Here is a 14,163-nt window from a genome sequence, read left to right on the forward strand (position 1 = left end):
CCTCCGCCTCCGCATCCGCCCGCGCCCAACCTCTTTCCCGCGCCCTGCCTCTTTCCTGCGCCCCGCCTCAGTTCCCGCCCCCTCTCCCGGCGCCCCGTCTCCACTCCCGCCCCGTACCTCGTTGCACAGACTCCACCCCCTTCCCCAAGCGCCGGGGTTTGCGCAGCGGCGGAAATGGGCAGGGCGGAGCGAGCGCTGCGGCAAAGCGAAGGCGGGGACCCTACCCATCCCTAGTCCTGTCGGCTCCTCCCACCCCGGGTCACGCCGTGACAGGGGCGGAAGCGGCGGCGGCGGCGGCGGCCGAGAAAAGACTGGGGCTCGCGGCGCGGCTGCAGCCGTCCTGTGCGCGCGGCGCGCGGCTCCGGAGAGGCGCCCGCAGTCCAGGGCGGCGCGCACCGCCTCGCTGGCGCTCAGAGGTGGGAGGCTCCCCACTCCGGGGGCGTGCGCGGGGGCCGTGGCGGATTTCGGGTGACAGCGTTGCACAAAGCAGCTTGGTTGGGGTGCAAGCCCTCCCTTTCCCCCTGTGCAGCGCCCCTCGCCGTGGTGGGAGGTGGGCGGGTGCCCCAGGGACGGATACCTCCTGCCTCGGATTAAAAGAGGGTGCGGGGTGGGTATCTGTCTGAAGAAGGGGGAATTCCCGGGCTAGGGTGTTGGGGCAGTGGGGTCGCCGGGTTCGTCGCGATGTTGCCGGTCTGCTAATCTCCCTACAATGTTTCCTTTCTGTACAGCGGTGCCTTTTCCCCGAGACTCCCGGCACCTCTTCAGCGCAAAGGTGAGCCCCGGGGCAGTTGCTTCTCCGACTTCGAAAAGCTTCCGAAAGCTTCTCGGAAAGCGAGGCGGCTGCAGCTGGCACCGGGAGTTTGGGGCTCCCTCCTGGGGACTGTCAGAGCCGCGGGAGAACCCCACGGTCCTGGAGTAGGAACTCCCTCGCTTGTTCTTCCCGGCCGATAGGGTGCGGCCAGGAGCCCGCACAGCCTTGCAGGTGTTGTAGTAATCCTCTGGCACAGCCACCACGCGTTGAGACTTGATGAGCATTGCCAGGTTGCTGGGGTAACTCCTCTGGGATTGGAGACCTGGAGGAGGGGTGGCCCGATTAGGGTAGCTGTTAGTCAACGGCCGGGCAGCTGACAGGTGAAAGAGGAAGGAAGAGGCCGACCCAGCTGTAGAAAGTTGGGGTTCAGTGATGTGGAAACCAGCCACATAGAAGTCTAGTCTTCCCTTGGGTAAGCCTGCAGGACTCCCCAGTCCACTCCAGTTGGGGAATCCCCCACACCACGTATACACACATAGCTCAAGGCTTTGACCAGTTTTGTTTTGTGTTTTTAAATCTATTTTAGTGGCAGAAAGGCGAGTGGGAGGGAAGGCTTCTTCAGGAGGTACATGAGAAAATTACCGTCAATAATTAATTGCCTTGCTGGGAGAATCAACAAAAGATATCTAGGCAATTGGGGATTTAATATTGAATCATTGAACTGCATGTTGAATATTGAATAATTCAATATTGAACTATTGTACTGGATCCCTATTTCTGAAGATTTGATTAGTGTGGGAGTAATAAGGTGCTAGTCCCGCTTATTTTAAGTGTCCCAAGGGGAAATTACTGTTTCTGTTGTCTCTGAAGAAGTTTCTAGTAGTCTGTCCTATTTTTAGAAGTTGTACTGACTCCACTATCAATTTTTATTTTAGACTGGTCGTTTTGATTCATATTTGTATGAATTCTGTGTGTTTCTTAAACATCTTTTTGAGGCCGGGCGCGGTGGCTCACGCCTGTAATCCCAGCACTTTGGGAGGCCGAGGTGGGCGATCACTTGAGGTCAGGAGTACTTCAAGACCAGCCTGGCCAAGGTGGTGAAACCTGGTCTCTACTAAAAATACAAAAATTAGCCGGACGCGGTGGCACACACCTGTAATCCCAGCTACTCGGGAGGCTGAGGCAGAAGAATCGCTTGAACCCAGGAGGTGGATGTTGTAGTGAGCCGAGATCGCACCACTTCACTCCATCCTGAGCCACGGAGGAAGACTCCGTCTCAAAAAAAAAAGAAAATCTTTCTGAATAAGCTGCTTCAGAAAAACCTAGGGATTATTATAATGAAATCTACATATTGATATATCCACTTATATATTTACCAAAAAATCCCACTTTTTTATCACATTAAAAGAAAACCAAAGCCAAATTTTAAATGCTTGAATTAAAAATTAGAAATATATGTATAATGTTGAGCATGAAACCAATTGATTATATTGAGGTGTGCTTATTAATTTGAAAAATCAAGAAGGAAGACATTTTAGTATACTAAAATTTTTTTCTTCATTGTAAGACCTAAGGACCCAGCAAGTGGAGATATATAAATTACATCAAGTGCCAAAAGTTCTGAGAATGGATTCATGTAACCCTCAATTGTATAAAGTTGAAAATATGCTATCATAAAAACCCTCAATAAGATTTAATAATGGCTTTTATAGCTCATGTTTTCATTTCCTTGTTAACCATTTCTTGAATTCTTTGTTGCGTTAAGTACCTATTTTCTAGTATTCCGTTAGATTAAAATGTTTGATGAAATTTCAGGAAACTATACTTTCTTTTGAGAATGCATACCTTCCCAGGTGACAGGGTCAAACGTTGCATGAACCTAGGCTGATTCATTTATGTTCCTAAACCACACATTTGACTTCAGATATTTTTGCTATAATACTTACATATACTATACATTTACAAATACTATATATTTACATATATTTGTGGTTCATGTTATGAATAATGTCAGGTATATTTTATATATAAATGAAGAGATTTGTATATTTATGTATATAATAATTAATATTTATATGTGTCTATGAAGAGATTTGTTAGAGTGGACAGCCTTTTGAAAATAAAGTCCAAAAAGCCTTCTTTGGGTATAACAATTATAGGTAGATAGTACTTTTTTTTTTTTTTTTATTTTTTGAGATGGAGTCTCACTCTGTTGCCCAGGCTGGAGTGCAGTGGTGTGATCTTGGCTCACTGCAAGCTCCGCCTGCGGGGTTCATGCCATTCTCCTGCCTCAGCCTCCCGAGTAGCTGGGACTACAGGCGCCCGCCACCACCCCCGGCTAATTTTTTTGTATTTTTAGTAGAGACGGGGTTTCACCGTGTTAGCCAGGATGGTCTCGATCTCCTGATGTCGTGATCCACCCACCTCAGCCTCCCAAAGTGCTGGGATTACAGGCGTGAGCCACCGCGCTGGCCGGTGGATAGTACTTTGAACATCATTAGCATTTTCTCCAACAGTATAATAGATGTTGTAGAACTAAATGGCAGTTTATTTAATGCTTAAAGAACTATAGTGCATTTCAGAATATGTGGGGATTATGTGTTCACAGCTAACAATATTTATTGTTTCTGAGAAAGTGAAGATTAAGTCAAAGGAGGCTGGGCGATAGAGTGAGACTCCTTCACAAAAAAAAAAAAAAAAAAAACAAAAAGAGTCAAAGGAAAATCATCCGTAACATTGATGTTAGGATGTCTCAAAGTCAATGTAGATGGCAAAATGAGTTTTTCCATAGGATGTTAATAATCCTTGGAAAGTACTCTTATGAATGTTAATACAGCTCACAAATATGAAACAATAGGATTACAAGCTCCTTAAAGCTTTTCTCCAAGACTAAGATTATATATCTGGAATTTGTATTTTATGGTTCCACTTTTCCACTTTCAAATTCTTTATCCGTAGGTATGTCCTATTTATTTTTCATTTATCATTTTGTGTGTGTATGTGTAGTTAAATCCAATAGATCAAGGAAGGAGATGAATGATAATTATAGATTCTGTATATTACTGAGTACTTATGCTAAGCATTTTTCATTCCTTAATCTAATTGAAAAAAATTCTGTTAGCTCTTAATCTTTCATAGCTGCTACACATTATTTCTCTTGTAGACTTTGGTTCTTAATATTTGTTTAACCATGCTGTTATTGGACTAGTTTGGGAATTTTTTTCCAGTAGAAGATACCAGTGCTTCTATCTAATTTAGATGTGTATATTCAGTAGTGACTAGATGGTTTTCTTGATATTTATTTGTTGAGTTGTACTGAAAAGGAATGAATGAGTTTTCTTTTATTTTTTTTGAGATGGAGTCTTGCTCTGTTGCCCAGGCTGGAGTGCGGTAGCACAATCTCGGCTCACTGCAACCTCTGCCTCCCTGGTTCGGGCGATTCTCCTGCCCCAGCCTCCTGAGTAGCTGGAATTACAGGCACGCGCCTCCATGCCTGGCTAATTTTTGTATTTTTAGTGCAGACGGGGTTTCACAATGTTGGTCAGACTGGTCTCGATCTCTTGACCTCATGATCCGCCTGCCTGGGCCTCCCAAAGTGCTGGGATTACAAGCATGAACCACTGTGCCTGGCCATGAGTTTTCTTTTTAAAGTGTAATAAGAGATCAAAGTGCAGGAACTGCTAAGAAGACACAGTAAAATGGAGAGGAACATAGGCAAAACTATGTGGTTTTCCTCATTGAATTTTATAAATAGTGTGGTTTGTTTATTGGTCATTCATGTGGCATGTTTCTCATTTTGTATCTTTTAATGTGCATAACTACTAATAGGTAATATTTATTGAGTACTTACGATATGCCAGTTTTGGTGCTTTAAATAGGTTATCTTGTTTAAACTTCATGCCAGTGCTATAGTAAATGCTTATGGTGCCCATTTTATGTATGAGAACACTGAGGCTTAGAGAGGTTAAGAACTTGAAAATGGTGGCTTGAGCCAGGTGATGTGTGACGTGCACCTGTATTCCCAACTACTTGGAGCTGAGAATCGCTCGAGCCCAGGAGTTCCAGGCTAGCCTGGGCAACATGGCAAGAATGTCTCAAAAGAAAAGAAAGAAAACTGTAGCTTTGTATTTAGGCAATCTGACATACATTCTTACCTACCAAAGTGTATAATAACTTGCTCCAGACTGTTAAAAATATTTGCAGATGCTAATATTTAATGGTCTGATTTTTCTTTTGCAGATTATTTAATGTAATGGCAACCCCACGGGGGAGGACAAAGAAAAAAGCATCTTTTGATCATTCTCCGGATAGCCTTCCTTTGAGGAGCTCCGGTAGGCAGGTAGTGTTCATTTATTCATTCAACAAGCCTTTTTTGAGCATGCAGAATTACTGATTGGGACTGGAGAATTAGAGTTGAAAAGATTACTCCAGCCCTCAAGTTGCTTGTATTCTAGGGGAGAAATTCTCAGTACGGTCATAACACAGTGTGATAACATGATAGAATATAGAAAATAGAAGCATTATCTGGCAGAGGGAACTGGAAGTATAAAGGTGTAGAGTGTGAATCAGCATAGGATGTTCAGAGATTCACGGCTGTGTGGTTGCTTCCAGAGTGTGAGGCTGGGGCCAGATCATGCCTGGCTTGGATGTCATTCATAGGAATTTGGACTTCAGCTTGGAATTGGTTGAGTGCTATTGGAGGGTTATGTATAGGGCTTTTTGGGTAGGGCTTTTATTCTTTTAAAAGAAAAAATTGAACAATGTAATTCTTTCTGTATAATTTTTCTAGCTTTTTATTTAAAATAGAGGGGGCCAGGCACGGTGGCTTACACCTGCAATCCCAGCACTTTGGGAGTCCGAGGCCGGTGGATCACGAGGTCAGGAGATCCAGACCATTCTGGCTAACATGGTGAAACCCCGTCTCTACTAAATATGCAAAAAATTAGCCGGGCGTGGTGGCGGGCGCCTGTAGTCTCAGCTACTCGGGAGGCTGAGGCAGGAGAATGGCGTGAACCTGGGAGGCGGAGCTTGCAGTGAGCAGAGATGGCGCCACTGCACTCCACCCTGGGCGACAGAGTGAGACTGTCTCAAAAAAAAAAAATAGAGGGTATAACTGCTCTAAATAAAGAAAAAACAAATCTCAATTTGGGGAATGACTTTTTTTTATTTGACTCATGTCACTTTTTTTTTTTTTTTTCCAGACAATCTCCTCTGTCCCCCAGGCTGGAGTACAGTGACACAATCGTGTGTGCCACAATGCCTGGTTGATTTTTTTTTATTTTTAGTAGAGACGAGGTCTCGGTATGTTGCCCAGGCTGGTCTTGGACTCCTGAGCTTAAGTGATCCTTCCACCTCAGCCACCCAAAATGCTGGGGATTACAGGCATGAGCCACCACACCCAGCTGATGTCACTTTTTTCTAAGAAAGACTCATATGAATTTAGTTCTTTGCTTAGACATCTGTTGTTAAAATGCTATTTCTATATCTCTAGCAAGTTAGTAAATTACTTGCACAATGCAGTCACCAGGAAATTGCTGTATTGTCATCCCTAACCTACTGCCACGATGTTTTTGACCTTCATGTTTAGAACTCAGATGTGATTTCAGTAGTGAACCTTCATCCTTAGTCATTTTGCTATCATCAGTGAAATTTTAACATCAGCTGTGACTCCCTTAGGCGAAGAAGAAAGCAACAGAGACAACAGATGAGGATGAAGATGGTGGCTCAGAGAAGAAGTACAGGAAATGTGAAAAGGCAGGCTGTACGGCAACATGTCCTGTGTGCTTTGCAAGTGCTTCTGAAAGGTCTGTTTAGATGTGTGTCTTGGCCTCCCATTTCTGCTTGTGAGAAGTTCTTTGTGGAAACATCATCCTTGAAGATAGTTTTCCTAAAGATAGATACAGATACTATAAGTCATCTAATCTAATAATAGAGACATTGCCCAGACATTCTGTACACACCACACCCTCCTCAAGGCCCTCCCTACTTATCCCTAGGCTACTGGGAGAGGCCACACCCATGTCAATTTTGCAATACAGTGTCCTCAAATCCAACCAACCATATCTACCTCTCCAAGGGTTGAGGGTGGGATGGTGTATGTCGTGGTGAGACAGTAGAGAGAACTCATGAGCTCTCTGTAGACACCAGCATTTGTTTACTTTTCGTTGTGTTTTTCTCTCTCATATAACATACCACCTCTTCCCATACGCACATACAGTCCTCGTAGAAACTACACCTAACTGCAGCCTTGCCATTTTTATTGTGGGGTGACACAAGTATGACCTTCTTTTTTTTTTTCTTTTTTACTTCCAGAGGAAAATATTCAATTAAGGGTTAAGGTTCAATAAAATCGAGAAAACAAATCCTATTTGTTTTTAAACACAAAGAGGGCCAGGCATGGTGGCATGCGCCTGTAATCCCAGCACTTTGGGAGACCAAGATGGGCGGATCAGTTGAGGTCAGGAGTTCCAGACCAGCCTGGCCAACATGGTGAAACCCTGTCTCTACTAAAAATACACAAATTAGCTGGGCGCGGTGGCGGAAGCCTGTAATCCCAGCCACTGAGGAGGCTGAGGCATGAGAATCGCTTGAACCCAGGAGGCAGAGGTTGCAATGAGCCTGAGATCGTGCCACTGTACTCCAGCCTGAGTGACAGAGCGAGACTCCATCTCAAATAAATAAAAAAATATTAAAAATAAACACAAAGACGTGGTGATCGTGTTCATAGTGGCGTGATTTTTCATTCTCTTGCTATATTATCAACTTTGACAAGTTATCTTTGCCAAATTGCCTGCTTGATGTTCAGATTTCAGCTGACCAGATTCCCTCGCTGTTCAATACTGGGCCCCATGTTATTCTCTCATGTCCACATATGCAGCCTGCAGCAAGCACAGTGGCATCTGTCCTTTTGTGTCATAAAACCCTATCATTGCCCCAGGGAGTCTTCTTAAGACTTCTAAGCCCCAGGCAGCCAGCTAGGTTAGGTCCCATGGTCTAAGTCCCTGCATCCTTCCTGTGTGTTGTTATCTACTAGTAATCCATTCCTGTTTCCCCTGTCCTTAGGGGGCTAAGTGGAGATAATGCAAAATGGGTTCATAGATGGTGCTTGCAAGATGTTTTTTAAAAAATGGGAGGAGAAATGTTTATTCATTACCAAAACTATATGTTTTTCACTATTTTCAGATGTGCCAAAAATGGCTACACCTCCCGATGGTATCATCTCTCCTGTGGGGAACATTTCTGTAATGAATGCTTTGACCATTACTACAGAAGGTATGTTCACTAATTGTGTGAGGTTTCCCTGGAGAAGGGGACCGTGGCAGGGGCAGTGCGTGTGGTCAGCTGATTAAAGCTTAGTCTCGAGGCTTACTGAATTATTCAGCTCTTTCAGCCGTGCCTGTGATGACTGTAACTTGGACGAGAACTTTGATATTGTAGTTTGTGTGTGTGCATGTTTGTGTGTGTGCACACTCAGGGATCAAAAAATATCTGCCATTTCTTTTTTTTTTTTTGAGGCAAGAGTCTTGCCTAGGCTGGAGTGTAGAGACATAATTTCAGCTCACTGCAACCTCCAACTTCTGGGTTCTTTAGTAGAGATGGGGTCTCGCCATGTTGTCCCAGGCTGGTCTCAAACTCCTGGGCTCAAACGATCTGCCTGCCTTGGCCTCCCAAAGTGCTGGGATTACAGGCGTGAGCCACTGCACCCAGCGAAACAGTTATTTCTTGAGTCTGAAAGTTCTGGAACATTTAGGAGATGTTGATTCTATTTTATTGTTTACAATTTCATTCATTTGTGCTCTAATTTTTATTTTTTACTTGTGTTTGCTTTAGGTTTAATTTTTTATTTCTCTAGTTTCATAAATTAGTAGCTTCAATTATTTATTTTTAGATCATCTTTTCCAATAAATGCGTTTTTAAATGCCATAAATTTCTGTCCAAGTAGGTTGTGATATTTCACAAATTTTGACAACTTTTATTTTAATTTAGTTCAAAATATTTTTAAATTTCCATTGAGTTTTCCTTTTTGATCTATAGATTATTTAGAAGTAAATTGTTTAATTTACAAATATTTGGGACACCTCCAGCAATTTTTCTGTTACTGATTTCTAATTTAGTTCAGCAATGGTCTGAGAATATACTTTGTATGATTTCTGTGTTTTAAATTTGTCAGAGTTTGCTTTATGGCCCATAATGCAGTGTATCTTGGTAAATGTCCTGCATGCAGTGGAGAAAAATGTGTATTTTGCTATTGTCAGGTGGGTCTATCAGTGTCAACTAGACCAAGTTGATTGATAGTGCAGTTCAGGTCATATATATATATACACACACATACATAACATCTTTCTGATTTACTCCTACCTGATCTTTCAATTACTAAGAAAAGTGTCTTAAAGTCTGCAATTATAATTGTCTCTTAACATTTCCAACTATAATGCAGATATGTCTATTTTTCCTTTCAGTTCTATATATTTTTACCTCATGTATTTTTTTTCTTGAGATGGAGTCTCGCTCTGTTGCCCAGGCTGGAGTGCAGTGGTGCGATCTGGACTCACTGTAACTTCCACCTCCTGAGTTCAAACCATTCTTCTGCCTTAGCCTTCCAAGTAGCTGGGATTACAGGCGTGCACTACCGCACCTGGCTGATTTTTGTATTGTTAATAGAGACAGGACTTCATCATGTTGGCATGGCTGGCCTTGAATTCCTGACCTTGGGTGATCTGCCTGCCTCAGCCTCCCAAAGTGCTGGGATTATAGCACTTTGGTGGTGGCTCGAACCACCACGCCTGGCCATCATGTATTTTTAAGCTCTGTTGTTAACATTGTACATCTAACATTGTTGTGGATTCTCTCAAAACTGACCCCTTTATGTAATATCCCTTGTCTTCTTATCCCTGATAATATTCATTATTCACATAAATATGGCTGCCTCAGCTTTTTTAATGTTAGCATGATACACCTTTCTTTGTTTCTTTACTTTTTACCTTTCTGAGTCTTTGTATTTAGAGTAGGTTTCTTTTCTTTTCTTTTCTTTTCTTTTGAGACAGGGTCTTGCTCTGGAGTGCAGTGGCGTGATCTTGGCTCACTGCAACTTCCGCCTCCTGGGTTCAAGTGATTCTCGTGCCTCAGCCTCCTGAGTAGCTGGGATTACAGGCGTGCGTCACCATGCCCAGCTCATTTTTATATTTTTAGTAGAGGCTGGGTTTCCCCATGTTGGCCAGGCTGGTCTCAAACTCCTGGCCTCATGTGATCCTCCCACCTTGTCCTCCCAAAGTGCTGGGATTACAGGTGTGAGGCTCCATGCCTGGCCTAGAGGAGATTTCTCATTTACATTTATAGTTTTTTTTGTAATCCCACAGACAATCTGTCTTTTAATCTGTATGTTTATGCTATTAGTGTTTTAAGTGATTGTTGATATAACTGGATTAAAATATCTTGCTAGCTGTTTTCCATATGGTGCATTTTATTCTTTTTCCCCTTCCTCTGCCTTCTCTGATTTTTTTTTTTTTTTTTGAGACAGAATCTTACTCTGTCCCCCAGGCTGGAGTGCAGTGGCGTAATCTCGGCTCACTGCAAGCTCTGCCTCCCAAGTTCACACCATTTTGCCTCAGCCTCCCAAGTAGCTGGGACTACAGGCGCCCGCTACCACACCTGGCTAATTTTTTGTATTTTTAGTAGAGATGGGGTTTCACTGTGTTAGCCAGGATGGTCTCGATCTCCTGACCTCGTGATCTGCCCGCCTTGGCCTCCCAAAGTGCTGGGATTACAGGCGTGAGCCACCGCACCCCGCCGCCTTCTCTGATTTTAATTGAGCATTTTTATGTTTGTATTGTATTTCATCTACTGATGTAATTTTTAATGGCTGCCCTAGGATTTACTACATACGTTAAAAAAAAATTCTAGGCTAGGTGCAGTGGCTCCCGCCTATAATCCCAGCAGTTTGGAAGATTGAGGTGGGCAGATCTCTTGAGATTAGGAGTTCGGGACCAGCCTGGCCAAGATGACGAAACCCCGTCTCTACTAAAAATACAAAAGTTAGCCAGGCATGGTGGCAGGTGCCTTTAATCCCAGCTATTTGGGAGGTTGAGGCATAAGAATCCCTTGAACCCAGGAGGTGGAGGTTGCAGTGAGCCAAGATTGCACCATTGTGCTGCAGCCTGGGTGACAGAGTGAGACTCCATCTCAAAAGAAATTTAAAAAAATAATAAAAAAATAAAAATATTCTGAACTGGTTCCAGCTACTTGGGAGCCTGAGGCAGAAGGATCACTTGAGCTTAGGAGTTCGAGGTTGCAGCACACCGTGATTCATGATTGCAGCTGTGAACAGTCACTGTACTCCAGCCTGAGCAACATAGCAACACCCTGTATCAAGGGGAAACAAAAGAAAAAAATTTAATTTCTCTTTCAAATAACACTATGCCTTTCTTAGTTTTAGATACTAAAACTGACAAGAATATACCCCTTCTGACAGCCTGTTTTATGGGTGCCATAATAACTTTCTCTACTTTTATAACAAGGCTAGTTAAGTTTGTTACGTAAGATTTACTAACCTGCCTCCTGTTTTGAAAAACCTGATTGCTTATAGCAATCGATATATTAATCGATATATTAATTTTTCTTGTTTTTCAGCCATAAGGATGGATATGACAAATATACTACATGGAAAAAAATATGGACTAGCAATGGCAAAACTGAACCTAGTCCCAAAGCTTTCATGGCAGACCAGCAACTCCCCTACTGGGTAAGGAGAATGATGCTCTCTGTCTGTGAAGTATTTGTGGAGCCAAATGCAAGAGGCATGGATGAAAATACTGTTTAGGAAATCTCCTATTACATTTATTGTTCCTTCTATGACTATTAAAGCAAATATTTTTTATTTTTATAGAAAGCTCAGATATTTCAACATAGTATAAAAGAGGAAACTAGGCTGGGTGTGGTGGCTCATACTTGTAATCCTAGCCCTTTGGTAGGCTGAGGTGGGAAGACTGCTTTGCGCCCAGCCTGGGCAAAGTGAGACCCTATCTCATAGTAAGACCCCATCTTTACAAAAAAATTTTTTTTTTCAAGTAGCCAGGAGTGGTGGCAGGTGTCTGTAGTCCCATCTACTCATCAGGTTGAGGTGGGGGAATTGCTTGAGCTCAGGAGTTCAAGGCTGTAGTGAGCTATGATTACACCACTACACTCCAGCCTGGGTGACAGAGTGAGAGGCTGTCTCAAAAAAAAAAAAAAAATTGTTTTAAAAAAGAAAAAACTAAAGGCTCACCACCAGCTGGTGATAGTCATTGCTGAGCTTGGTACATAGCTTTTTGATCCTTTTTTTCTTTTCATATTTTTGTCTGTTTAAATACAATTTCATGCTTTATATACATATACTGATTAGGTTTAAAATCAGGCTTCAGATACGATTTTTGTAATGTTTAGCTTTTTAAAAATTAATTTGGGCCAGGGCTGTGGCTCACACCTGTAATCCTAGCACTTTGGGAGGCTGAGGTGGGCAGATCACAAGGTCTAGAGATCAAGACCATCCTGGCCAACATGGGGAAACCCCGTCTCTACTAAAAAAATACAAAAATTAGCCGGGCGTGGTGGCACGCGCCTGTGGTCCCAGCTACTCGGGAGGCTGAGGCAGGAGAATCGCTTGAACCCAGGAAGCGGAGGTTGCAGTGAGCTGAGATCGTGCCACTGCACTCCAGCCTGGTGTCAGAGTGGGACTCTGTCTCAAAAAAAGAAAAAAAAATTAAATTGACCTCATATTCTTTTTTCATTTAGTCATTCTTTGAAAATATATTTTCATTATTGCATATATTGTTGAAATATACCACCATTTAATAAATGATTTGCTATTTTTTTTTTCTGAGACAGGGTCTCACTCTGTTGCCCAGGCTGGAGTGCAGTGGCACAATCTTAGCTCACTACAACCTCCACCTCCCGGGCTCAAGCGATTCTCCCACCTCAGCCTCCCTAATAGCTGGGACTCTCCACACATGCTACCGCGCCCAGCTGACTTTTGTATTTTTTGTAGAGATGGGGTTTCACCATGTTGCCCAGGCTGGTCTTGAATTCCTAGGCTCAAGTGATCCACCTGCCTCAGCCTCCCATAGTGCTGGGATTACAGACGTGAGCCACGATGCCCAATTTTTTTTTAAGATGGGGTCTTGCTCTGTTGTTCAGGCTAGAGTGCAGTTATGGGATTATGACTCACTGCAGCCTCAGTCTCCCAGGCTCAAGTGATCCTCCCACCTCAGCCGTCAGAGCAGCTGGGACTACAGAGTGCACCACCATGTCCAGCTAATTTGTTAATTCTTTATAGAGACAGGACTCGATATCTTGCCCAGGCTGGTCTCAAATACTGGACACAAGCAGTCCTCCCACTTCAGCCTCTCAAAGTGTTAGGATTACAGGTGTGAGCCACTGTACCTGGCCAATTTGCGAATTTTAAAAATATTATAAGTAATGCTGAGCTTTGTGCATGCTTAAAGATTTTTTCATTGAAGTAAAATTCGTATAACATAAAATTAACCATTTTAAATTGTGCAGTTCAGTGGCACTTAGTATATTCACAATGTTATGCAATTACCACCCCTATCTAATTCCAAAGTATTTTCATCACCCACAAGGGAAGCCCTAATTCTTGCTACCCCCAGTTCCTGGTAACCACTAATCTGCTTTCTGTGTTTATGGATTTATCTATTTTGGATGTTTCATATGAATGGAATCGTGCAACATGTAACCTTTTGTATCTGACCTTTTTCACCTAATGTAATGTTTTTGAGATTCATATCCATTGTAGGATGTGTCAGTACTTCATTCTTTTTTATGGGTGAATAATACTCCATTGAATGGATATGCCACAGTTTTTTTAAGCATTCATCTATTGATGGACATCTAGATCATTTCAAGCGTTTAGCAATTGTGAATAGTGCTGCAGTGAACATTCTTGTAGAAGTATTTGTTTGACTACCTGCTTGCAATTCTTGGGTATGTACCTAGAAATATAATTGCTAGATCGTATTTGGTAATTATATGGGACCTCAAACTCTTTTCCATAGTTGCTGTACCATTTTTCATTCCTGTCTGTAGCATATGAGGGTTCTGATTTTTCCACGGGTTTGAAGTGGTATCTCATGGTGGTTTTAATTTGCATTTCCCTAATGACTAACGCAACCTTTCGTATGCTTGTTGTCCATTTGTATATCTTTGGAGAAATATCTGTTAACATCCTTTGCCCATTTTTGTTTTGTTTTGTCGTCTTTGAGATGGAGTCTTGCTTTGTCGCCCAGGCTGGAGTGCAGTGGTGCGATCTTGGCTCGCTGCAACCTCTGCCTTCTGGGTTCAAGCCATTCTCCTGCCTCTGCCACCTGAGCAGCTGGGATTATAGGTGCGTGCCACCACCCTGGGCTAATTTTTGTATTTTT

The 14,163-nt window shown here is 42.8% G+C and overlaps 1 protein-coding gene across 6 annotated transcripts in view; it reads left to right on the forward strand.

Moving 5' to 3' along the window:
* The first annotated feature begins 21 nt into the window (after positions 1–21).
* The window catches only part of KDM1B (lysine demethylase 1B), a 68,861-nt gene continuing 54,719 nt past the window's right edge, over positions 22–14,163 (forward strand). For 2 of the 6 annotated variants that reach the window (XM_063707363.1, XM_055390685.2), the window contains exons 1-5: positions 191–416; positions 729–772; positions 4,991–5,090; positions 6,428–6,555; positions 11,378–11,489. In XM_063707363.1, coding sequence (XP_063563433.1) covers positions 5,004–5,090; positions 6,428–6,555; positions 11,378–11,489 — 327 coding nt within the window. In that variant the 5' untranslated portion in view covers positions 191–416; positions 729–772; positions 4,991–5,003. Of the gene's footprint in view, positions 417–728; positions 773–4,990; positions 5,091–6,427; positions 6,556–7,933; positions 8,024–11,377; positions 11,490–14,163 lie in introns of all 6 variants that reach the window. The other 4 variants (XM_019029387.3, XM_055390682.2, XM_055390684.2 and 1 more) reach the window with 4 other exon arrangements.

This window comes from Gorilla gorilla, chromosome 5, assembly GCF_029281585.2.
Source record: "Gorilla gorilla gorilla isolate KB3781 chromosome 5, NHGRI_mGorGor1-v2.1_pri, whole genome shotgun sequence".
NCBI lineage: Eukaryota > Metazoa > Chordata > Mammalia > Primates > Hominidae > Gorilla > Gorilla gorilla.